Source organism: Numida meleagris, chromosome 10, assembly GCF_002078875.1.
Source record: "Numida meleagris isolate 19003 breed g44 Domestic line chromosome 10, NumMel1.0, whole genome shotgun sequence".
Lineage (NCBI taxonomy): Eukaryota > Metazoa > Chordata > Aves > Galliformes > Numididae > Numida > Numida meleagris.
The window spans coordinates 17719368-17744661 of record NC_034418.1 but is presented as its reverse complement, the minus strand read 5'-3'; the positions used below and the strand labels follow the sequence as shown (position 1 = coordinate 17744661).

The window sequence follows — 25294 nt, the reverse complement described above, 5'->3', positions numbered from 1 at the left end:
TGTGTTTTCTTGTTTTCACGAAAGCTGTTTATCTGGAGCCGGTATATTCTGAAGGGCCAAAATGCAAAAGCTTCTGTCGCTTTTCGGTTTTGAACTGCCTGCAAGCTTTTGCCTTTTATGTCCAGCCCTAGCGGCAGACTTGTACACAAGCAGGAGGTGAAAAACGATCCCAGGACGGCAGCTCACTGCTTCGGCCCCCGCGCTATTGTCAAAGAAACAGAATGCCTAAATGGGGAAGGGAATGTCAGCGTTGCCCCTCCGAGGGCTGTCTTCGCTAACGGGAAAAGTGTGCTCCTAGACGTGTTAGCTCACGCTTTAAATATCCCTCTGTAAACAAGGAGAGGTTTATTTTTAGCATCATGGCCGGGCCGAGTGAGCCCTGGAGCCGCGGTTCCCCTCTCATCCTCCCCATTCGGATTCACCAGGGGTGTTTTCGGCCGACGAATTCCACGTGCTTGCTGTTATTCCTTTCCTTCTCTCCTCCCCGTCTCGCGCCCATACAGTAAGTTGGCCTTGCTCTCTATTCCGGTATTTTTCCTGCCCGTTTCTCTGGGCAGCGTCCCTTTCAGCAGGTGGTTGGAGCCAGATGTGCCCTGGCCTCCTGCTGCCCGCTGGCAGAGCTGTGACCCTGCTGCTCGGTGCTGCTGGACCCAGCTGCCTGGGGACGTGGTGTCTTTGCAGCGTGGCCCTATCTCTGCAGAGCAGCGCATGGTGAAGGCGCCGTGCGATAGCAGGTTATATTTGGGGGAATGCGCCTGGTGCGAGCTCTGCTTTCCTCGTCGCTTGCTTTCTGCCGTGTGCAGGGCAGCCAGAATGCAGCTCTTCTGTCACCTGCGGCCTCGCTCCGCTGGGTCAGTTCTGAAGCACCGCACTCCAAGCACCTGGGCTCCTCCAAGTGCCGAATGGGCTGAAATACACGATGCTAAAAGGAGTGCATCGTAAAATCCCTATTCTTTTAGTTTGCGTTGGCTCCTTTGCTTTTCTTTGGGAAGATTTCCAGCTCTCTCATTTTCCAAGCTTTATGCTGTCTTGTGTTCAGGTGACACTAGATTGTAGAGCTTTGCAAGGAACGGAGTAAAAGCCAACGCTCCTGAAAGCAGCCGCGGTGTTATGGGGCGTGCAGTGTGCTGTGCTCTTCCCTGCCCAAGGTTCCCCTTCCAGCTTTTCCTGAAGCCCTTAGCTGAGCAGCGTGCAGCCTCTGAAATCCGCTTATCCTGATGCGTGTCACCATGGTGCTGGGCTGCAGCGGGCTTTTAGACCCGTGAATGAATGATGCAATTTGTTCCCCTTCTTGCCTGCGTGTGCTCTGAGTCACCAGGAAGTCCTGTCACTCTGTGGCGCTCGAGCAGGAGTTGTGAGCAGGAGTTGTGAGCATGAGTATTGCTGTCAGACCCGGAAACCTGGAGTCCATGGGGACCGGGCTCTGCAGCCAGCCCTGGGTGCATCTGAGCGCATTCATCAGTTGCAGCAAGGTTATTCCCAGCTCTGCTGCAGGCTCCCTGAGCTCTTACCAATGTGGCTGCTGTCTTGGGGGCAGGGTAAGGATGGGAGGGTGGCTGTAAGCCAGTAAGACCCTTTTAAATGTCAGCGCTCATTCCTCCTCCCATCGTTTCATTTCTCAGTTTGCAGTTTGGTGTGCAAATTCCCCTCGTGCCCTCCCTGGAAGCAGAGTGTGAGGCTGCAGCAGCGAGCTGACGAGCAAGAAAATGATCCTGTGTGCCATGAGCCAGAGAGCGAAGGCGCTGCTGCTCCATCCCACTGCTTCCAGTTGGGCTGGTGCCCACACCCTTCAAGGGCACGTGTACCTCCAGTTGGGCACGGCTGTAATTTAGAGGTCATCTTTCTTCAGGGTAGTGTGTGTGTGTTGGGGATCTAAGGGGAGTGATGGAGCCATGCAGCTGCTGTATTTCTCCCTTCTTACCCCCCGTCAGCCTTTCTCCCCTCTGTCTGAAGCACGGGCACAGCTCAGCCCTTCTGGCAGCAGTCTGCCCCAGCAGTGCCCTGTTCTGAGGGCAGAGCTCTGACCTGATGGCTGTGCTGATGGGCCCCCTCACATCTCCTCTGATCAAAACTGAAATATCTCCATCAAATGCTTTGGGCTTTAAAATGTGAGCGTAGCCTGTGACTTCGGGAAGGCGACCTGAGCCTGAGTGCTTTGGGAAGCAGCTCTTTGGCTTGGGGGGGTGAGGAAGAGCCTTGCCACGAGGGCAGAGGGGAGCGAAAGGGCAACGTGTGACAGGCACACGAAGGAATGCAGTGGCCAGGCTGTATTCGAGCACGTCCCGTAACAGAGCAGCGCTGCTGGGCTCGCTCCATCCTGTACCAGCTTTAGAAAAGCTTGCCTGGCTTCTGGGGGGTAAAAATACAAGCTGCAACCTGAGTGGGAAAGGCTCAGAGCCCGCAGGGGGAGAAGCCTGTGGCTAAAGAGGGCAGGATGACGTCTGTCCACTCCTCCCCGGGCTGGCTGCTGCGGGCGCTGTGCGTGGGGTGGCATTCCCCCATCTCTGTAACAGGCCGCGGTGGTGGCTGTGACAATCTGTGCGACCTTCCTGGCACCACGGGGCGCTGGGGATTGAGTGCAGGAGCCCAGATTCACGGGGTTTGGCTTCTCTTCTCGCTGGCCCTTCTGACCCGCAGGCTTTGTTTGTTTCGTAGCTGGCTGAACGTGTCGGGGCTGCCTCCTTTTCTTTTACGTTCATGCAGCGCCAAGCGGCCTCGATAGCCTCTTAGGTGCTATTGTTAAGCTGGAAACAATACTTCAGTTCTGGAAGCTGTCCAGGCATCTCTAGGATGTTTCCGCGCAACTCCGACATCCCTGGTCAGGACGGGGATTGCAGCGGAGCGCTTTGATGCCGTTGGCCGCGGCTGCCACTTTTATTTCTGTGCCCTCAGCAATGTCCTTTCTGATGCAGAAGGGCAGTGCCTTGTCCTCAGGGAGCTCTCCGCTCGCCCTGCTGCAGAAACCGAGCACGGGACAGAGCGTGGAGAGCAGAGTGTTGTGTCTGAGAAGCTGCTATTCCAGGTCCTGGCTGACGCAGCTCAAAACGTGACGTTTCTTACCCATCATCACTGAGGAAGGTGGCAGTGTCCCAAGAGCCCCCAAACCAACGCACACAGATGCAGCTATGAGCTTGGTGAAGGGCGTCTGGTTATAAGAGACTCCTCGAGTTTGTTTGGGCCTTAGCAAGAAGCAGACGCCGACCAGTCGTCGTTTGTTGTCAGGGCTTTGCTGCAAGCTGATGTGTCTCCCCTGTCCTTTTCTTTCAGTGCTGCTCACAGCAGTGAACTGCTACAGTGTGAAAGCTGCTACCCGCGTCCAGGATGCCTTTGCTGCGGCGAAGCTGCTGGCGCTGGCTTTGATCATCATTCTTGGCTTCGTTCAGATTGCAAAGGGTGAGTACATCTCCTTCTGCTTCTGAAGGCGGTGCGGAGTTGGAGCTTGCCTGCCAGCTCACAAGCGAAAACCCAAGGAGATAGAAGTGGGAAGATGAAGCGAATTTTTGCCTTCTTTTCTTTTTTTCCCTCATTTGCCTCACGCGCGTATTAAAATCCCCTCCAACCCAGGGAAATACTTTGTTCCAAACCCCTTTGATCAGCTAATTTATACAGATGTGCTTAACTGGCTGCTTTTTTTTTGTTGTTGTTTTAATGAGTTTTGTTTTAGAAAAGAAAAAAAGAACTTTTCTCAGTGACCAGTACAGCCCTGCTTGGTCGAAGTGGATGTACATAATAGTCCCTCCCCTCTCTGCGAGGAGGATGTGCATGTTGGTATTTTAATTCCTGTTTCAGCTATGGGAGCCAGTGCTGTCTTTGCAGAATTTCTTGCTTTATCGGAGGTTTTATTTTCTTCCAGCTCAGTGCCTGCACTCAACAGGAACATTGTTTGAGGCTTATCGCAGAATATACCTCCCTCCTCTTTGTATCTCCCCTGCTTTGCTGAACTTCTTTCTGTCTTAGGAGGAAAAGTGAAAATAAGCCTTTGTTGGTTCTTTAATGTTTGACTAGAAGTCCTTGCAATTCTGTTTGTTTGCAGATAATAATCTTAATTTGCATGCTCGGAATCCCCTTCCCTCCCCTTGTGTCTTTGCTCCTTCTGTTGAGGCTGAGCCCCTCCCTGCCCTGGTTCCGTGGATAGAAATACATGTTGATTCCACGGGCTCCTATCTGTAAACAACAGGAGATTTTGGTCTCGTGCATAACAACCTGCATCCCGTACCCACCTGTCCCAGCAGCTCTTTACCTCCTGATAACTCACCAGCCTCAGCTTTTCTCCTCCCCTTGTGTTACATTATGCAGTCCTTCAGCTGCCAGCGGTGCCTCTGACCTATGAATGGAGCCTTTTGTGCAGCTCTCTCCTGCAGAGATGTCCTGGATGCTGCTTTCTCGTGCCCTCAGCTGACCTGGAACAGTGCACAGCCAGACAGGATCGCGGGCAGGGCTGAGCACGTGGCTTGCACCTTCTGTGCTGTCTCAGAAAGGCTGCTGGCAGCTGAAGCTGCAGTGTGTTTGAAGCTGTTTCCCTCTGCGTGCATCTTTTGGGTGGAAGTAGCATGAAACCTATTACAGCTGCAAGTTTTTGGGGAGGCCTCGGAAGGTACCAGCTGTGAGCTGCGTGCACGTTGCCATGCAGCTTGTTTCATGGGATGTTTAGTTTCCTACTAAACCACCTGGCTACTTAAGACAGAGAAAAGGAGCACGGTGAGAAGCAGCAGTTAGATTGTACCATTTGAAGGCACAGGGCTCTGTCTCCTGTGTGTGCACACAACGCTCGGGGGAAAGGAAACTGGATCAGGGCAGCAGTCTGGGGATGGAGTGAGACGTTCCTTAGAAAGCCTGCATTTGTATGCAGGGACACGCTTTTGTAAGGGGCACGCTACTGCTCGTCTGAGTTGCTGTTTTACAACACACTGCCTCGGTTTCTGCCCATAGCCTAGCGTGGATTTTATTGACCTCCTAATGGAAGTCGCGAGCTCTCTGCTAAATCACTCAGAATACACCCTTCCTTTTTAGTTTTTGCAACGTTCTCAGCTTTTCTTTGATGATCATCAGGGCTGGAGCGTCTTCCCTGCGAAGAAAGGCTGAGAGGGGTGGGCTTGTTCAGCCTGGAGAAGAGAAAGCTCCAGGGAGACCTCAGCGTGGCCTTCCAGTCCTTGAAGGGAGCTTGCAAGCAGGAAGAGGACTGACTTTTTCCACTGTCTGATAGCGATAGGACAAGGGGGAATGGCTTTAAACTAAAAGAGGGCAGGTTTAGCTTGGGTGTTTTATTCAGAGGGCGGTGAGGCGCTGGAACAGGTTGCCCAGCGAGGTGATGGGTGCCCCATCTCTGGAGGCATTCGAGGCCGGGTGGGATGGGATCCTGGGCAGCCTCATCTAGCGACTGACACCCGTGGAATGAGATGATCTTTAGGGCCCCCTCCAACCTAAGCCATCCTATGAAATCAGGCCAGATGACTCAACGCTCTTCTCTAGCAAGGATACATCGAGAGGCTTTTTTTCCTTCTTATCACTTCAGGCATGCTGGAAATGGGAAAGCGCTGCGCTGCTTCCTGTCTCTGTTAGGACGGGGAAAAAATGAATGCCATCTGTGAGTCAAGGGAAATGTTGGATTGGGCTTTAGGAAAACAGTTTCAACTAGAGCGGTGAGCTCAGGTAGGACGTGCAGAGAGGCTGTGGGACCGTGTGAGCGGAGATTTGCAGGAATGGATGAGTAGATGAATAGATGTCTCAGTGGTTTGAGTGAGGCAGGCCTGCCTTGAAGCAGGGAGACAAGCTGGTGCCTTGAGGCCCTCGTGTCTGCTCGGTGAGGCTGCGCTGCGGGCTGGTCCTACAATACAGAGCCGCTGGATCTTCTCCAGGAGAAATACTAGAGGGCCGGTCTTTTAAAGTGCTGACGCTTTGAAATGGATAACTTTCCTCCAAAAGGCCGTTTGACCTCTCGGGTAGGTGGGTGATCCAAGTCCCGTAGCCAGCGTCTCGCTTTTATTGCTCTTCAGTTGATTCTTTTATCCCAGCCGTGATGCTCCCTGCACAAAGCGGGCTCCCGGCGCAGCGAGCTCAGTCCCACACCGGCCACTGTTGTTGGGTGAAGTACAAGTCAAGCCCAAATGAATTCTGTGCTGTTTTGTCTGGTTTCAGCACTAGGGCCATGTGTTCCCATGGCTCGGGGTGGTGCCGGCACACTGCTGGTTAGTTCAGCGGTTACTTTCCCATCGCTGCTTTGTGTTTACAGTATCCATAAACAGAGGAGAGGGGCAATCCCACAGTTTCTTGCTCAAACGTGGAAACTTCTGAGACTTCACAGAAGTACGTCCTCCTCTGTACTGACCTCCCGCCTTCAGCTTTTGGGATTTTTGTCTTGTTGTCCTTCCATTCAACACGTTTGTTATTTTCCAAAAGGCAGTCACGTCTCAGGACAAATAGCGTGTGGCAATATTACCACGCGGAACACAGGGTTTCCTTGTGATCTTTCTGCAGACAGCTGGTTTGTATCTTCTTTCATGCAGCTTCAAAAGGAGGGGAGAAATTGGTTTCCTCCTTAACGCGGCCTTTCAGCTGCGTGACAGTTGAGTCAGTGTAAGCGATCCCCTTGGGATGCACTTATTGCACTAACACGAGTTGCACTTCTAAAGGCCTCTGTAGGACTGAAGTTGTGCTGCTTTGTAAGTTCAGTGTCCTGGACTTAGTGTGTTAGTGTGCAGAACCTTGCATGCGCTCCCCAGCTCTACCACCCTGCAGCCCGGCCCACTTAAGCAGTATAAATAACTTCTTGCATATGCAAGATCAGCGTTTTTTCCCTCTGCCCTTACTAAGAACTGGGCGTTGTTGTTTTTTTTTTTATCAGCCCTCAGGTTGCTTTCTGTCCAGCCCTTTCCGTTGCTTTCTGACCATGCTGTTAGTTGGGTGAGCAGACAGTAGGGCTCGGCTGGAAGGAGCGGAACAGTCAAGAAGTGTGCATGCTTAGAGATCAGCACTCCTGAGGAGCTCCAGCGAAGTCCTCCGTGTCAAACAAGTCTAGAATCACATCTCAGAAGGGATATTCAACCTTTTCTCTTAGCGATGTTCGAGGGTTTTTATTGTCCCCTTTTCCCTCTTAGTGCCTGATTCTGATCTCAAATCTCTTGTCTGCGCTGTCTCAAGCGCCTGCTATGATGGCAGCAGTCAGCATTATGCTGCCTCGTTCCCTTTGCTGTGCTTGCTGGAAAGCAGCAGAGCTGTGTCTGCTGAACCAGCACGGGGTGAGCTAAGGACAAAGTGGGCACGTCCAGCTCCGGACATTTCCCATGCAGGATTTCTCCTAGGCGGGGAATCTTGTTTGTGTCAGCCAGCGCTGGCACTCCTCACACCAATACTGCTTGCCCTTTGCAGAGGGGTATTTAGAGGTGGTACATTTTAAACTCTATGTGAGAGAGCTTCTGAAAGCGCAGAGATTAAGACCCAGACCTTCCATCGTTAAGGAGTTCGGCATGTCTATGAGGTCTAATAAAAATGCCATCTAAGTGCTCCAGATGCAAGGCAACATTTCAGGGCAGTGTGTGTGTGTGTGTGTGCTCACATCTGGGTATCTCTTTCATTTCTCAAATCCCTTTGCTAGAAGATGCCTTTTGATTTCTCTCTGTGGGGGTTATTTTGCTTGTTCTTTCTCTAGGTTTCTTTCAAGACCTGAGGGAAGGAAGGCTTACTCACTCTTCCTTCAGCCAGGGGCTGAACTCAGCCAACAGCAGAGGAGGGAGAGCAGCTCCGAGCTCAGAGGGCAGGGCTGCCACAGGTTTCCCTTTGGCCAGTTCCCATCACCTCTTGTGTTCACGGGGTGAGACCAAGAACAAATCTGATATTGAGAAGGCATTTTATGAGGTGATGTTTTCTCATTTTCTGCCCCATCCCTCGCGACCTGCCTTGTTGATGGCTGGGGTTGGATGCAGCAGGCAGCGTTGGCTCTGCGTGCCCTGTGCTGTGTGCAGCAGGGTGCCCGTGCTCGGGGCCCTGACCTGGGACATGGGAACCTTCTCGTGGTGGAGCTGTGGGTGTTTGAGATGAGCTTGGAGGACAAAGCCAAGCCAGGATGGGTGTTCACCCACTTATATCGTGACTAACTCGCACTGTAGATCCTCTTTGATGGAGATGAGACAAAGCCTATGGATAGTAAACATTCCTCCTGCCGTTAATTGTGTCCGTGCAAGTTGGGGCTGAGGCTCTCATACAAAAGATTGCAAGAAGCGTGCCCTGCAGCTGCCCGTGCTGTTTCTTGTTACCCTGGCAGTCAGAAATTCATGTTCCATTATTCAGACACACGTTTTACTGAGGGCAAGCTTTGAAGGAAAGCTGCTGTGCTTCCCTTACCCACCCTCCTGTTAACGGAGAGCGCGGGGAGTGGAAGATTGCACTGAAGGAGAGCACGAGGGAACGGGGAAGGCTGCCAGCATTCTGCACCTCTAAATCACATCAAGCGCATGGCGGAGATTAATCAGGCATCTCAACGTTAGCTGGAGGGCTGTTACAACACAGTTATGTTTTACGGGCCTCTCACTCTCTGATCTTTGATTTCATCCTCAGCCAAAGGTGAATGCAGGTGCTGAGGCCGGGTGGGCAGGCAGCTCGGTGCTGTGCAGCCTGTGTGTTCTGCTTTGCTGCTTCGTTTCTGCTCTGCCAACTCCTTCGTGCCCGCTCTGCCCCAGAAATTCTTGCCAATTACGGATCCAGGGGTAGAGTTTGGCTCGCTGGGGCTTTTGCGTTTTACAAGTGCGAAGTTGCCTGTCCCAAAATAAATAAAACAGGTTTAATAACAAATACAGAAGCAGGCAGTGACCTGTGCTGCTCGTTACGATCGCTGTGAGTGGCTCTGTTTGCACGCCCTGGAAGCCTGGCATTTAGTAATGAGGATGCGTGCTGCTGTTCAACATCTTACGTGGAAGTTCCTAGTTGTGTTAACTCCTCGGGGTGGAAGCGTGCCTTGGCAGCTGAGGAGTTGCGGATGGAGCACGTTACGCGTTGACGATTTTGGGCGCTCTGAAGGAGCTGCCAAAGGCTAGGTCGGGATGGGTGTTTTGTGTTCGAGCCTAAAGGGTGCACCCAGGCTTCTGCAGGGGACCTTGCTCTGCTGGTGGGAGCTGGGTGGGCGGTGAGGCAGCTGACAGGAGAGGCTCTGTTGGCTGCTCAGTTTTCCGAGTGCAGCTATCCCAGCAATGCAGATGTGTTTAACTAGAGAGCAGCTAATGCTTTGGCATTCGCTGTTTGCTTCCCTGCATCTCTGTCTGGGTCTCTTTGGCTGCAGCAGAAGTTGTCATTCATGCCCGACACGTATTGATGCAGTCAGCAGCTCCGTCTGCGCACGTGCGTTCTTTTGCTTGTGTTTTACATTGATCCTTTCCCACAGTTAATGACTTTGCAATTAATGGCCTGGGTGTCTGATGCTAGAGCTCTGGGTGACTGGCAGGTAAGGTGCCTGCCCTGGCTGTTCTTGGCTGTCTTGCTAATGAAGTTGGTTGGCTCTAGGCAGCTCCTCTTTGCCCTCCCTCTGGTCAGGTGGCTCATTGTTCTTTGTCTTTCCCAATCACAAGTTTCTATGGATGTGGCCTCAACCCTTTGTGCAGATAAGCAAAATAAAACCAAGCTTGTGGGAAGTGGCTGGAAACCCCCTGGGCGGTTTGTTTAGGGTTAGCACCTTGCCTTTCGTCTGCTCTGATAGGGGTGGACAAGGGGCATTTAGGAAATTCCTTTCCTGCTGTACCGAGGATCAAAGAGTCCCTATTTGTCCAGGCTCTCTGCGCTGCCTCTGCTTCCTGGCTCCTGGACAAGGCATGCTCTGTGGATGCCGTGCTCTGTGCTCACACCTGGCGGGGCCCGCGATGCTGCTTTTGGGTCTGCTTATTTATTTTTCATCAGCAGATGTTCTCCTGGCAGACACGGAGCTTGGGAAAGTCAGGAGGTGTTTGCACAAGGGGGAAGGGGGGGTGGGGGGGGCATTTTTGATGATATCAGCAGGATGGAGAGGAGGTGGAAAAGGTAACCAGGTCTCGTCTGGCCCAGTGCTCGGATGGAGCATTGCGGAGAGGAGCTGTGGAGTTCGAGGTCTGGGGCTTTCAGAAACTTCTCAGGAAGATTTTGTCTGAAGCGAATGGACGTAGGCAAGTTCCCATGCAGATCAGGGTGCGAGAGCGGAGTTTAGGAACGTGCGTGGTGGGTTAGCTTCTGAACACGGCTCCAGCAAACAGCTAACTGCTCTGCAGGCTCTGGGCGGCCTGAATGCCTCGATAGAGCTCATGGCGTGTTGTGGGGGCACGGATCTGGCAGCACAGTCCCAAAGGAGAAATAACAGCTCTTTGTGAACGGCGTTTCCAAAGCTTCCCTGCTCTGGGAGGAGAGGCATTTCCCATAGAACAGAAGGAAGCAATAGAAATAAGAAGCGTCATAACTTGTCCACAGCCGACGATGAGAGTCGGGAGCGTAACCCAGGAGCTCTGGCTCCTCCTTGGATGCTCCGTGCTGGTGCCAGATTTCCAGTGGTGTCTTTCAGACTGTAAGCAGGCACCCATGGGACCCCCCAAGTTCAATAGCTGCTGTGGAGCACTGTGCACAGAGAGCAGAGGCAGTGTGAGGTCGGTGAGCACCGTAAGGGAAGCACAAGTGGGCACGCGCTGGCAGCAGGGCTGTGTTCCCTCTCCTCACTGTTTAGGCAAGTTAAAAATACTTCATTATGGTTAACTGCTTTCTGCAGTAGAAGATTGCCGTGCTGTTAAAACCGGAGCGGACACGACTGGGGCGCAAATGAACGTTCTCAAAGAAAGGGTCTGAACATGCAGCGCGTGGACTGAAATAGGGCCCTCCTGCCGAAGGGCCCCAGGTGACCCATGGCTCACTGGTGTGCAATTACCAGAGTCTTGGCAGCTGGCAAGATCAGCAAATGGGATTTCTGTCAGAGCTTGTTACCTTAATTTGGTTAATTGTAGAGCAGAGTGCGGTTGAACAGCCAGTTCAAACCAGGTTTCAGAGCACCAGGGTGCCAGGCACGGGCAGGGAGCTGCCTGCTCCCAGCGGCTGTCGGTGGGACGGAATGGATGCAGGAGCCGAGGGGATGAGCAGAGCACGCCCCTGCCTGCAGCCTGTCACGGGCTGGGATGGGTTTGCTCACAAAGCCCTTGCTCTGTGGGAGCAGCCATGGCTGTGCTTGGCAATCTCACCTGCAAATTTGTACCCGTTGATTTGATCCCACGTCCTCCCAGAGGCGTGAGCTGTGTACAGTCAGGCTGGAAAGAGCAAGACGTAATGTGTGTCTGGAGCAGAAGTTCATCCCTCCGTCTTGAGCAGCAGGATAAGTGCCCGTGTTAGAGGCAGGAGGTAAGAAGAGCTGAGCTGCACCCCCAGCCCAGTATCCCCAGTCTCCGTCCGTGGCCGAGAGCAGCCACCTGTGGTGAACCTCAGAGCATGGAGGCTCTTTCTGGGACCTTTCTCAGCCTCCAGGTCTTCTGCAGCAGACGTGGTATCTTTGGATTTCTCTTCCAAGAATGAGTCTAACAACAGTTTGAACCTCCGAATAATTGGTGATGGGGCAGCTGTTAGCAAAGTCAGCACAAGGCGGGTGCAGTCGGAGCTCACCTGCTGTATTTTAAAACTTAGCCCCCGTAGAAAGACAGCTGGCATCCCTTTCTGGCAGTTTGAGGTTGGCTGGTTTGTTTTGCCCCAAGATGTGGTGCTGGTTGCGTCTGTGACCACGTGGCCATGAGGCACAAGTCAGTTACTATCTCTGGCAGGGCAGGATGGGGCTTTGAAAGGACGGCTCTCAGCTGAGATGTGATCTTCAGAGCAGGCTTGTTCAGGAACTCAGGCAGAAACCTGCTGTTCCCAAGTGGCTGGTGCATTGTGGTGCTGCATTCAGCTGTGCTCTTCTCCCTTCCTGGGCAGCTGTGCTGGCTCAGCCCTTCCCTGGTGGCACCCCAGGCAGCCTGGGGGGGCACAGAGCGAAACCTGCAGGTGTGACAGAAGAGAGAATGTGAGAGCTGGGTCAGCAGCATGAGCAGGCCTTTGGGAAGAGACATCTCAAGGGCTGTTTGAAATGCCCAGAGAGCTCTCCTACGCCGTCAGCACATGATTCCAGTAACTAATTAAAATCCCTGTTAACAAAGGTGTAGCTTATTCCCATAACAAAAGACCTGGGAAGAACTAGACTGGTAATTATTCAGGAGGTGCCGAAAATAAACTAAGGAGAGCGGAGGCTGTGGGATGGATGGAGCAGAATGTGATACCGGGCACACCCACCTCTCACTCAGCTCCATTGTTCAGAGCCAGGCCAGGGCACTAATGCTAAATTAAGATGATGTGGCCGAACCTGTAAGCCAGGAATTAAGGTTAAACTTTGCAGCATTGCATCAGTCTGCGTTTCCACGCAGCTCTCCTGTTTCAGTTCCTCGTTTCATTCAGGCGCTGGCAGCTGGGCCCTGGTTTGCAGCCTCCATCAGCTTGCTGGCTGATTTTAGACAAGTCACGTGGCTGGCCCATCTCTCCATTTCCGTCTTTTCCTCTGCCCCCTGCCCTGATTTTTGTACTCGTTTTCGCAATACTGCTCCCAACCGCGGATGCGCAGCAGAAGAGAGTGCTGAGCCCTGGGTAGGACTCAGCAGCAGGGAGAAATGGGGTGAAGAGGGGCGATGCCTGGGATGGGAAGGATGGAGATGGAGCAAGAGGTGCAATTCTCCCACACACACAGGACAGCTCCATGTCACGGCTTTGCGCTGCTGGCATGGGTTTGGAGCAGTCCCTAGCAAAGCCCCATAGAGAGAAGCACCCCCAGCAGACCGGAGCCCTGGCCCTTTCCCACTGCTGGGAACGTAGTGCTGTGTGTTTAAAGGTCTCTGGAAGCATGCTCGTTACTCTGCCTGCACAAACAGAGCTCTTGGTGGCCCAGGAGGAGGAAACTTCCCAGTGTGAAGCAGGAAGAAAGTGCTGTCCGAGGAGAAAACACCTCATGCTGTTCATACCTCTGTTCTTTCCCCACCTGCACGGCTGGGTACCTTGCGCTAAGAGCGGAAGGGTTAAGCTCCGGGCGCTGCTGACTGCCATGTGATGCGGTCGCTTGGGCGATTAGCAAAGATCTGTGCCCTAAGAGGAATCACATGGGCTGACGGGGCTCTGCGGCCGCACGCTGGGTGCAGGCGTGGTGCTGAGCCCTGCTCGCTCCCCTTCCTTCCTCGCCCAGGGCAGCGCCGGCTGCGCCGAAGGGAGCGCGGCTTCGCCAAGGCGGACGAGCACGGAGCCTCACATCAAAAGGCCGGGAACAAAACAGCTGCAGAGCGTTGCAAAGCAAAATAAATAAACCCTTGGCTGCTCTGGGGGGAGTTCGGACCAAATATACAATTGAGTCCTCTGTTAATGGCTTCTTATTTCAAAAGCAGCTCCATAACAGGAACTCGGGGTCTTCGAGCCCTGAAGGAGCTGACTTCTGATATTCAAGCCCTAAAAAAGCCAACTTCCCACAATCAAAGCGATTGCCGTAACCCTCTGCTTTATCAGGTGGAACTGGAGGAAATCCTGGGCCTTTTATCGAACGAGAGCAGCTTTCAGTTGAGAGAACAATGCGACAATATCTGTTTGCTTAGCATCTTCCAGCAGGAAGGCCCCCAAAGCGTTCTCTTCACAGAGAGATATCTGGGAGATTTACCTTGGTGATAGCACGTTGTTGTGTGAGAAGCCCTGACCGCTCGCTAATGGCCTGTTGCTCGACCGGGTGGATCTGGGCCTGATTATTTGGTGCATGACCCCAACTGAATCAAGCACTGTAAAACTGGAGGAGTCAGCGCAATCTGTGTGGGTGCAGGTGCTCTCCTGCACAGCCCCAGAATGCATCAGCGTGCCCATCGGCTGTGTGGCGTCAATCCTTTCTTCTTGTTCTCCTCTGCAGGTGATGTGACGAGCCTGACTCCTGAGCACTCCTTTGAAAACACGAAGGTGGGCGTGGGGAACATCGTGCTGGCCTTGTACAGTGGTCTTTTTGCCTATGGAGGATGGTAAGACGCAGCTCTCTTCCTTTTCTTGGTGTTAAATACTACGGTTTGTTCCTTTTGTCCCTAGATTGTGTTTGCAGGAGGAGGACGATCCCTCCAGCTCTTTCCTGTCACCAGGCCGGTGAGGCAGATAGATGCTCTGGGTTTCCCTACTAATGTTGATAGTCGTTCTTCACGTGCGATTTCCAGCCACGTTACTGAAGCATAAAGGCAGCACATGATGGATTGCTCGAGTTATCTCCTGAGAAGAAAGCAGGAGGGGTGGATTCCTGTAGCAGGGGCTTGCTGCATGCTGACAGATGAGTTTGGATGTGGCAAAGAAGGGAGACTGCCATGTCCCTCCCTGACAGCACCAAGCTCCTGGTGTACGTCGCTGTCAGCCCCTTTGAGCACTTAGCAGCTCAAGGACCTGCTCAAATTGCAGTGAATACCAACTAGTTGCAGCCATCCCACTGCCCACAGGGTGACCCTGTCACCAGCCCTGAGCCTGCAGCCAGCTCTCCTCTCCTCTTCTCTTGCATGGAAGCTGGCAGCATGGTGTGCAAGATCTGCCACCCAGGGCTTGCACTTGTGCAGGTTGGGAACTTAGGCATCATCCACTGTCAGTTTTACAGCAAGTTTTGGTTTCTCTCCCATCTGAAATCCCTCGCAGATAGGTAGGATGAAGGGCTTCATTTACTTTGCGGACTAACCAGAGTTCATTGCTGTTCTTTTCACGTTACAGGAATTACTTGAATTTTGTTACAGAAGAGATGATAAATCCCTACAGGTGGGTGTGGGTCCTGCGGTGACTTCCCTGGGAGGGAAACTTCTTCGTGGCTGTCCTGCATGTGTTGTGGGTTGTTCATCAGCCCAGAAGCCAAAGCCTCTTTGTAGGGCAATGGGCTAATGGCCTTGTTCTGCCTCGGATTAAGGGAAGGGGAATAATCATCTCTGTCTGAGAAGGGCTGTTGCTTACACTGGATTCCTGTACTGCTGATATTATCTGCGTTGTTGGAGTCCTATTTCCTTGGCATGGCACCTCTCTGAATTATAGGCAGGGAAGAGGCACTTAAAGCTTTATTGCTTTATTGTGTAAACTCCCACAACAATGTGCAGGCGTGCGTTTGTCATGCGCTCTTCCTGTTCTGTCGAGCAGCAGGCCGCTTTCTGCACCGCTCGTGCCTTGCAGGGCAGTGCCCAGGGAGCTGGTGAGATGAGGATGGGCTGCACCAAAGCAGGGCACCGCTGCTAGATCCCTTCTATGTGCCTGTAGGGAAGGTGCAGTCCTTCCATCAGCACAGGCTTTGGGATCAGCTGTGCAAGAGCCCGCTCCTGGCTGGCCCCAGCAGTGATTAGTGCCCGCTGGGAGCTAGGAGTTGACGCTTTCTTTTCTTGACAAACACGGTTAAAGAAAGTTTTTGCAGTTTGCAGTTATTTTCTGGACGCGGTCATGGCATTTGAGTCTCACCTCCTGTGACTTTGGACCAATTATACGTGGAACCAAGCAGGGTTTCCTTTTTCAGTTTCTGCTCACAAATGAGGTTAGGCTGTTGGGAAAGGCAAATTTGTACCAACGCGGCCTCGTCTGTGCAGCCCCCCTCAGCCTGTGGCTGAACTCATTTTCTCTGAGTTCCATCGGTCCAACCAGCTGCACAGAATGAGAGCTCAAAAGCAGCCGACTCAACCCCTGATCTTTCCATCCCCCACAAGAAAGCCACCAGCACAAATGCATCTCCTTTGTCCAAAGAGGATGACTGCACTAATGCTACTAGCTACCAAGAGCCGTGAGGTTTTATTTTTCCTTGTTTGCCCTGGCTGTGACCACGGATTACTGCTTCCCAGCCAGCCAGAGTCTCCCTCTGTAAGAAAAACCCCTTCTGCCGTCATCCTTCCCTCTGTCAGCTCCAAGCTGTTCCCGTGCAGGCATTTTCTGCTCTCCTGGAGCAGCGCAGTGTGACTGAGAAACTGTGTATGCTGGAGAGCCCTCATTGCTCCCTGTCAGTAGCTGTCCTCTTGGCTAGAGCTCCATGACAATTTATATTTTCTTCCTAGAAACCTGCCTCTGGCTATCATCATCTCACTACCTGTAGTCACTTTGGTTTATGTGCTGACAAACTTGGCTTACTTCACGACCCTGTCGACGGAGCAGATGCTGACGTCCGAAGCCGTGGCTGTGGTAGGTGCATTTCTGACGTGACTCATCTGGTTTCCAGGCCTGGTTAAATTGAACTTACAATCTCTGCATACATCTCCTACTTTGTCCCTCGCTGATCGTGGCTGCTTATAACAAAAATAAGCTGTTGTTTGACGGGAAATAAAGAGCAACTGTGACGGAGCAGGGAAGAACAGCGTGATACCAGGGGATTAATCACAGACAGGAGGGGCTCAGTTAGCGCTGCTCTTCGGTCATAAATAGCCCAGGTTCTGCTGCCGGCCCCATGACTTATCATCAGTTACCGGAACGTGATATTTATGGGAAAAGGTCATTCAGACAATACTGAACTGAGCCGTTCTCTCTCTCTCTCTGTATCTTCCTTGTTACAATTAAGAGAGAAAAAGAATACCTCTGTTAATTAAAATGCCAAGGAGGTCGGAAATCTGATGGCTTCAGAAATGAGTGGCGTGGCGTGACCTTGCAAAACTGTGTGACCAGGATTGTTTGGTGCTTCAGGGGTAATCTCCCGGCCCAGGATGGTTGGCCTGGGCCATCAGGGGACAGCTCCATCCTTTGGGTCAGCACAGAGCTCCAGCCTGCAAGGACACAGCGTGGCTTGCTGGAAATAGCAGCCTGCCTTGCGTTACTCCAGTTGTGTTCCTTTGCACGTCTGTCAAAATCAATGTGACTGTGATGGCATAGGACTGCAGTATGAGTGAGCCTGTAATTCAAGGCTACAACTCCAGGTCACTGCGTTTGTAAGGGGCTGCGTTCCAGCGTCCTCCCTCAGCTCCACGTGTGCAATTAGCAATATCTGAATGGCCGAATCTACTTCCATTTGGCTGTGAGCTTTTGGATAACTGTTCCAATAAATCTTGTCTCCCGACTCTCAGGGAAAGACTTTCTGCTGATTATTTATTTATTTTTTTTTTAAATTCCACCAATTTGTTTTTGGGAAAGGAGAGGCAGCAAACGGCAATGTGGAAAACTCCTTGGTAGTTTGAACCAGCAAACCGAGTTAATTGTTCAGATCTCTGCAAATGTTAAAGCTTTGTAGGCAACCGTGAGTTCTCTGGGGCATTTGGGTGTGATGCACCATTCTTGTTGACCCCATTTAGGACTTCGGGAATTACCACCTTGGTGTCATGTCCTGGATCATACCTGTCTTTGTGGGCTTATCGTGCTTCGGGTCCGTTAATGGATCTCTCTTCACCTCTTCCCGGTATGTTTCTTGCTGAGTTTTGTGGGCTTTGTTTACAAGCAGTGCTCGATGCCTCTTGGTTTGGAATAGTTGTCCTCCCCGGAGCAGCTGTGGGTAGACACAAAGTCTGAAGGGTCTGGAGGCCATGTGGGCAATGGTAGAAACAAAAATAAGGCTTTAAACCCATATCCAATTTAAAAGAAAGCCTGAAGTGGTCCCGGCCTTCAGTTCCTCAAGCAAAGCCCTGTTGAAGTTAATTAGGACATAAACAAACACAGGCTTGGAGTTCGTTGGCATTGCCTGAGAAAGTGGCTTTAATGAAAACCAGAAACTTACGAAACGTCAGGGCTGGGAATTCCTCCAGAGCGAGGGGAGAGGATGGGGCAGGGCACGGGCTGAGGAGGTGCCAGGTCTGATGCGCGTCCCCCAGGTTCTCTTAGGAAAGTCATTGAATTGTTCGCTCTGGGAAGGAGGATGTAGATACATCTTTACGGGCTGTCCCTGTGCAGGAGACAAACCCCAGCCCAGGGCTAAAGGTGGCAGAGGTGATAACTGCTCTGTGTCCCTCAGGCTGTTCTTCGTTGGATCCCGAGAAGGACACCTACCTTCAATCCTCTCTATGATTCACCCGAGGCTTCTCACTCCCGTGCCATCCCTCGTCTTTACGGTGAGCCCTGGGGTCTGTGATGAGGAATGCCAGCCTAGTATTGAGAAAAGGGTTGGGGATGGGATCCCAGTGGAGTGCTTGGAGAAGGCCTCCGAGCGCAGCCATTTCTGCTTGCTGCTGCGAGAGGGGATAGGTCCCTCTCATCTTATCTTATATCCCACTTCTGTTTAGGAATCATTCCAAGCACCAACCGAAAGTAGCTTAAATAAGTTAAAAAAAAAAAAATCAACATGATTCTCTTCTTGGCAGACAACTCCCATGTTCAGTGCTGTAATATACGTGGTTTTGCCTACTTTCCCCTTTGCTAATGGCTTTGTTTTTTTTTCTGGGTGCAGTGTGTCATGACTCTACTTTATGCCTTCTCCAATGACATTTTCTCAGTCATCAACTTCTTCAGCTTCTTCAACTGGCTGTGTGTGGCCCTGGCCATCATTGGCATGATGTGGCTGCGTTACAAGAAGCCGGAGCTGGAAAGGCCCATCAAGGTAAGAGCAGTGCAGGAGCTGCCTGCAGGTCCTCCCTGCGTTGGGCTTTTTCATTTGTGCTCAGAGAAAACACTGGAAATAGCTCTTCCAAACCGGTCAGAGGCTTCAGCTGGGGGAAGTGCCCTTGGCTTCCAGCAAGAACAGCTGCTTTTCCTGCATGGAAAAGGGACTGGAGTTGCAAGTGTATTGCCAGCAGGGGAAAAGCTGTGGAAGCGTGAGCTGTGTAGCTAACACAGGTGTCCCAGAGGCATCAAAATCTGCCCAAAGCGAATGGGTGCGCTCGCCACCCAGGAGGTGAAGAGTTGTGGTGGCAGTGAGAGCATAGGGATGAGGGATGCTCTGGGTGGCAGAGATGCGGGGTGGCCCAGCACACAGCTCTCAGTAGCTAACACGCTCCCCAGGACAATCCCCCGGGCGGTGACTCTCAGTGAAACGCTGTGTACCATCGTGGAATTCACTTAAAAGTTTTGATTTAATAAAGCAGACAAACCCATGCCTGCAGAGATGAGAACTTTGTTCTGTTTGTCCTTGGCCAGCTTGGCAGCGCTGCGTCCCGGCTGGGAGGAGGCCAAGACCATGTCAGCCACAAGCATGTCTGCCTTCCTTATGGGCATGTTTCTCACTCATCTCCCAGAGCACACTCAGGTCTCTGCCAGGCAACGGGGGGCCAGAGAGAAACAAACTCACAGACCTGTATCAGTGCCTTCCCAGAGTAACTCTTTGTGGAGTTTTCGTTGTTTTTTTTTTTTTTTTGGTTCCTTTGGCTTTTGTCGTTTTTTTTTTCTTTCTTTTTTTTTTTTTTCCCTTTGAAAAGATAAATGAAGGCAAAGCAGGCTGCTCTCAGCAGATGCCCTGCTCGGAGCAGTGTAACTGGGTCTCCTGGGAAGCAGAAGGTGCTATGGCTTGTGCTGTGTCTGCTGCTGCATTTGATGCTGTCAGTTCAGATGCTTTTTAGAAAGAATCATTCAAGAATGGTTTTCCCTCTTCCCCCGGTATAAGTTCTTACCTGTTCTTTGGTCCATGTGTAGGTGAACATCTGCCTGCCCATTTTCTTCATCCTGGCTTGCTTGTTTCTCATCGCTGTTTCCTTCTGGATGACACCAAAGGAATGTGGGATCGGCTTTGCCATTATCTTCAGCGGGATTCCTTTTTACTTGTTCGGGGTCTGGTGGCAAAACAAGCCCAAGTGGATTCTCCAAGGCATCTGTAAGTATGGCCAGGGCAGAGCAAGGGTGCAGCCTTGGCGCTTGCTCCAGGAATAGCCGTGCCTGCGGTGAGCATGCTGCAGCTAGCAGCACTGGCTCTTGCTTGTGCAGTGAGGGCTTCCAATGCCTTGGCTCTGATCAATGCTTCTAAGGCCAACAAGTTTTAGCTTGATGATTACCTTATCTACCAAGCACCTAAAGTGCACCTCGGCTTGTGATAATTGCAAAATTTAGGCCAAATATCTGCAGTGGAGCATAACTCAATGAGCACGTTGCTGCCTTCTGCCCCTTGTAAAAGCAAGGGGTTGAGCCTTTGCCAGCAGAGACTAGCTCTGTAGTGGTGTTGGGAGGGAAAAGAAGGAACAGCTCAGCATTCTGAGCACAGTTGGCCTCAATTTGACTGCTATCAGATCAGAATTAGTCCCACCTCATTGCTCGGCCAGCGCTAACGTTTCTGTTCCAGTCAAAGCTCTCTTTGACATCCAAATGTGACAGCAGAGCAAGGGGAGGAGAAAACCCTGCATCCCTTGGATGTTTTCTCTTATGGGACTTATTTTTAAGGCATCTTTGGATAACGTTTTCCAACAGCTGACTCTACACCAGGGTGTATTGTGAAGGGCTGGAAAGGCTGTGCTTGGCACACGCAACCTCTGTCTGAACAACTGCATCAAGAAAGTCAGCCCGTGTTGCCCAAGTACTAAGGTCTCCCATCTGTCTCCCATCCCTCATGCAGCAGGCTGACCCAGAAAAGCAGATGTGTAGAAATGCCCAGCCTCCACTGGGTGCTTTTTATGAAGGAGAAGATGATGTTTATCTGCGCTCAGCACTCATAATTCTTTTATTATTTTTTTTTCACACTTTTTTATTATTCTGAGTATTAGGCTCAGTTCCTGGAAGAGCTGTTTTTGCTGTGCCTAGGTGGTAAATTACTATAATGATTCTTTCCCCCCAGCAACAGCTTTTAAGGATAAGACAGAAAGTATTCTGGGAACACGTAGTGATAATCCTGCAAATGCCCTGCTAGAGACATGTGAACTTTAAACAGATGTGCATCCATATATTGCAGATAATTTGATCACCTCCAACTAATCTGAGTTTGACTTTGCTTGCGTGCATGTAGAACTGCTGCTGGTTTTCCTTGTCAGGACTGCTTAGTGGCATCCAAACAAGAGTGAAGCAGCAGAAAGGTGTGCTTGGATACCAGCCACCGTAACTAATGCTGGGAAAATAAAGCAGTCTAAAGAAGGTGTGTGCACGTACAGCCAAGGTTTTCCAAATTGGACGGAAACGCTTTGGCCTGTGCCCCTTCCTGCTATTGTGCCTGACTCTGTTTGGACTGCTTACAGCTCTGGCATCCAAATGCAGTTACTGTATCACCGTGCAAGTAGAAACTGGTGCAAAGTAGTTCCAGGAGCCTCTCCGGGCAGCGCAGCATCCATCTGCAGGAGCAAGGCTCCCACTGTTACATGCTCGAGTTCTAGGCAGGAGTGCGGAGCAGCCTGTGCTTTGCTTGCTTTCCAGTTTTAAACTGTATTTGGACTAATCCTGCTCAGAACCGCAGTGGGTCGGCTAGGGGCGTGCTCTGCTGCTTCTGAGGCGAAGAATCGTGAACTGAGACCAAGATAAATACGTTGGGCTCTCTGCATGCCATCTCTTTGACCCATACTTTGCTCTTTCCCCCCCGCAGTCCACGCGACAGCCATGTGCCAGAAACTGATGGAAGTGGTTCCGCAAGAATCGTAAGCAGGAAAAGCAGAGACGTTCGGCTCGAGGAAACGCACAATATTAAGACGACACAAGGAGAAAACACTTCTGATCCCTCATCAATAAAACCTAAGCACTGGAGCACCCTGTCAGAACTGCTTCATGTCTGACACCGTGCCGCCTGCTCTGCCTTGCCTCCTCCCGCCCTCCTGCTGCTGCCTGAGGAGTTCTCGGTACGAACGTGGGCCAGGAAGAGGAATTCCTGCCGGCGACTTCTTGGGCCTCCAGCCAGCCTCTGTGCGTGCGTGTGCGTGTGATACTGAGGGCTGCGCCTCGGTTCCGTGTGGGCTGGGTTGCTGCAGGGTTTTCAAAACTAAAATGAGCGGTGAGCCTGACCCACCTGGCCTACCTGGTCGGGGGGTGGGTGGGAAGCAAGGGTTGGCTGAGGGCTTGGGCTGGTGCTGGCTCTCACGCACGCTCAAGCTCACACCCAGATCCGTGCTTTGCGTTCTGTCCAGGGGGTGCCACTGGTGGTGATGGGTAGAGGTGAGACAAGGCAGAGCAGAACTAGTGTCAGAGAAACGGGAGTGAGGAGGCCTCGTCTGACTTTACTGTCTGGTCCCCTGCCATTGCGTGGCTGTAGCTCTCAGCTCCCAGCCGTCTCCTGCTGTTGACCTGGTTTGCTGGGATGCCCTTCACGAAAATGCCCACCCTGAGCCCTGTGTGACAGCGCTGGGATGGAGCAGGCCCAGGCGTGGAGTTCCTCCCAGTTAGCCCAGGGAACTGCAGGAGGTCAGTTCCGTAGCCTGCTCACTCCTTGTTTTCTTGTAGCTGTCATCCAGCGTGGGGTGAGCCCCGCTTGGCCCTGTCCTTGCCGTCAGGGTGACCCGTACTTGCCCCTAAGCCAACTCCAAAGATGAAATATGGGTGGGATTCTCCTGGCTTGTTCCCTGGGTTCCGCGTGGGAGATAGGACCAGCTGGGTCTGGGGGTTAGAAAGGGGTGCACACCCTGATGGCTGGGGCCTGCTTTAATCCTGGTCTCCTGTTCTGCTCAAGGAAGCCAGGACTGGAGGCTCCTTGAACGAGTGGCTCATATTGCCTCTGCACTCCAGGTGATAGTCAATTGGAACTCAAATGCATCTTTTCCCCACCCGTAAGCTGCACTTGTCTCTGTTACAATCTTCTTTGTGCTTGTGCTTTAGGAAGTGGTTGTTGATTTCTTTTCTCTACCAACCTTTTGTAAATTAAGCTGTTTGGAAGCTGGCATCCTCCAAGAGCAATTGCTACTTACTGGATTCTCCTCTTAGCACAGAGTCATTTTGGAGAAGAGGCATTAAGGACACCAATGGTACTACTAGCTCATGCACTGTCCTTTTAAGAAGCTCTTCAGCAAAACAAAGCTTTTATGTTATAGCAGGTAGCAGCTTCTGTCCTGTGTGGCAGTGACCACAGCCACGTCCCACACGTGTCTACGTGCAGCTCCTTGCTATTGCTTTGCCAGGCGTGCATCTTTGCTTTAAGGCAGGAATAGGTGAGACAATCATCACGCTGAAACCTTTGTGGTCACATTGCTTATTCCATGGCAATACAGTGCAGAGAGACCCAGCCCAACTCAGCTGCGCTTCACGCGCATCAACGCAGAGCTCTGCTTGAGCTGAGTTAGCCTATGGAGAATTGCAGCTGGTTGGGGTATGTCTGCAGTGCAGAAGTACCCAAAGTTCTGGCCGGTGCATGGCTGTTCAGGGACCTACGTGCAATGAATTGGAGCATCTCAGAGCCAGTGCCCATGGAGAGACGTTTGCATAGATAAGGTCGTGAATTACATAAATCCTGAACTCCGTTTTCCCTCTTTACGAGGAGTCCTCCTCCAGCTGAAGGCTGAGATGTTTTTGCAGGGTAGCGATGGGAAGTCGCTCCTTATGGGCCTGTTTAGTGGAGAAAAACCTGGCTCTCCCCTTCCCCTTTGGTCTTGGCAGTTTTTGGCTGCAGTGGTCTCAGGACTGGTTTCCTGCGGGGCCTGGATGGAATTTAGGGACTCTCAGTGCTAATAATATAAACCAGCAGAATTAACTCGAGTACTAATTTACATCAGATATAACTTGCATCACAAGACCAATCCACAGAGAGCTCAGAAATGGGTCCAAGTCTCCCAAACGTGTGGGGATTGCTTGGTTTGGGCATATCTCTTAATGAGTTTCATCAGTGATGAAGACCATCAATAAACGATATCCTCTTGGTGACCCTTTCACACTGGTTTTACAGAGGAGATGTCACACTGAGATTTATTTTTTTATTAACTGATCTTAATTAAAACCTTAACTCGCTCGCTTGCTTTTTAAGAACGTTGATTATTTTCTACTTGCTGCTAAAGATCTTTCTGTTGTGCTACTAACCTGCTGCCTCTGGCATTGACGTTGCACGTTGTGCAGTGACCTCGTTTCCGCAGCAATAGAGGTACAGGGAGGAACCGAACCAGGCACCAGCACAAATTCACACAACTTTTGTATTGGGCCAGCTCAGATCTCAGCCCTCCCAAAGCCCGATTTCTTTTATCCCCGATTCATGGAGGCCGCTTGTTCCCCTCTGCCAGAGCTTGGTGGCATGGCTGGTAGAGAAGGCTTTTTACACTCGAGATTAGGGAGGTGATAAATAAGCAGATAAGAGCGACTTTCATTTCAGCAAGGAAATGTGACTAAAGCCGTTTCTCCAAGGGGTGAAAGCTGTAAGTCACCACGGCTCCGTGGTCATGTCTCTGCAGGCGTTACCACGCAGTGAGCATTGCACCAAGCTGAGCCCCTGTCCCTTCCTGCGCTTCATGCAGCTTGGTTTTGAGTCTTTGGAGTCCCAGCATTGTGGGTATTATGGAACCGCGTCCCGTGGAATTCAGCGGAGGCTGCAGCCCATGGCTTTGCTTTGGGTTCCTCTTCCTGGTAAACACACCATTGTGTTCCAGCGGTCCTCTCTGTGTGCTGCTGAGTTCAAAGGGGTTCTGGCTCTTGCACAAACTTTCAGGACCCGTTGGGTGGAAGCTGGTGCAGGGAGGCTTTGTTCTCTGTGTGCTGTGTGTTTCCCACAGCCCTCCCCCAGCACCATGGGGAGAGCTGTGCGGTGCTGCCTGGCCCTGCAGGAAGGCTTCCTCTTTCTGCTGCTGCCCGTGCCTTTAGCCATGGCCACAGTGCTCTCGGGCTTCAGTAAGAATCCAAAAGGAAGAAAACAGCTGCGTGCTGTCCTTATGCAACACGCTGGCTGCCCGGGTGGCACAGCAGCTTGTGCACAACCCCGTTCCCAAAGACATCTGAAGGGAAAGGCACAGCGTGGCCAGACCCTGGTGGGGTTTTGCCTTCACAAGCTGCTGAAGCCACACTGCAGCTGGGGGAGGGCAGCCTGGGGGCTGTGCTGAGGCTGGGCACCTCACCAGAGCTCTGCACCACGGTCCCACCTCTGTCCGTGGAGCGGATGGGAGGTGGTCCTGTGATGGCTGAGCCCTCGGCCCTGAGCTGTTGCAGGGCTCTCCTTTGCTGTTTGCTTCAGGAGGGGCTGCAGCCCTGTACTGGCTTTGCCCATGCATGGGAAGTTTCTTCCCAGTTTACACGATCCAAACTGGAAGTGGCAATGGGGCGAGGGCTGCCCAGGGTCCAGCCGTAGCCCCTGGTATGGCACAGCCCTCTCCCCGGTCACAGTGGTTGGCAATGTCCCTTGGGTTAGGTCATCCCTAAGGAACCAATGTCCAGAGGATTTTCTTTGCTTCGAGCTCCTCACATGAGAAGGGGCGTTGCATCCCCCAGCTGCAGAGCGTCAACGAGAAAAGGAAAAAAAAAAAATAAAAAATATTTTTTTAAAACACTGAATTAATTTTCAAGTGGCCTAAACGAGACTTTCTATCTGCACCGCAACTCTTCCCAT

At 51.9% G+C, this 25294-nt stretch overlaps 1 protein-coding gene across 1 annotated transcript in view; it reads left to right on the top strand.

Annotated features, from left to right (window-relative positions):
- SLC7A5 (solute carrier family 7 member 5) overlaps nt 1-25193 on the top strand; it is a 34417-nt gene extending 9224 nt beyond the window's left edge. Inside the window, exons 2-10 of the mRNA XM_021408485.1 lie at nt 3268-3393; nt 13889-13994; nt 14716-14760; nt 16026-16149; nt 17247-17350; nt 17900-17996; nt 18332-18481; nt 19510-19687; nt 21374-25193. Of these exons, the coding sequence (XP_021264160.1) occupies nt 3268-3393; nt 13889-13994; nt 14716-14760; nt 16026-16149; nt 17247-17350; nt 17900-17996; nt 18332-18481; nt 19510-19687; nt 21374-21429 (986 nt within the window). The 3' untranslated portion in view covers nt 21430-25193. The remainder of the gene's footprint in view (nt 1-3267; nt 3394-13888; nt 13995-14715; nt 14761-16025; nt 16150-17246; nt 17351-17899; nt 17997-18331; nt 18482-19509; nt 19688-21373) is intronic.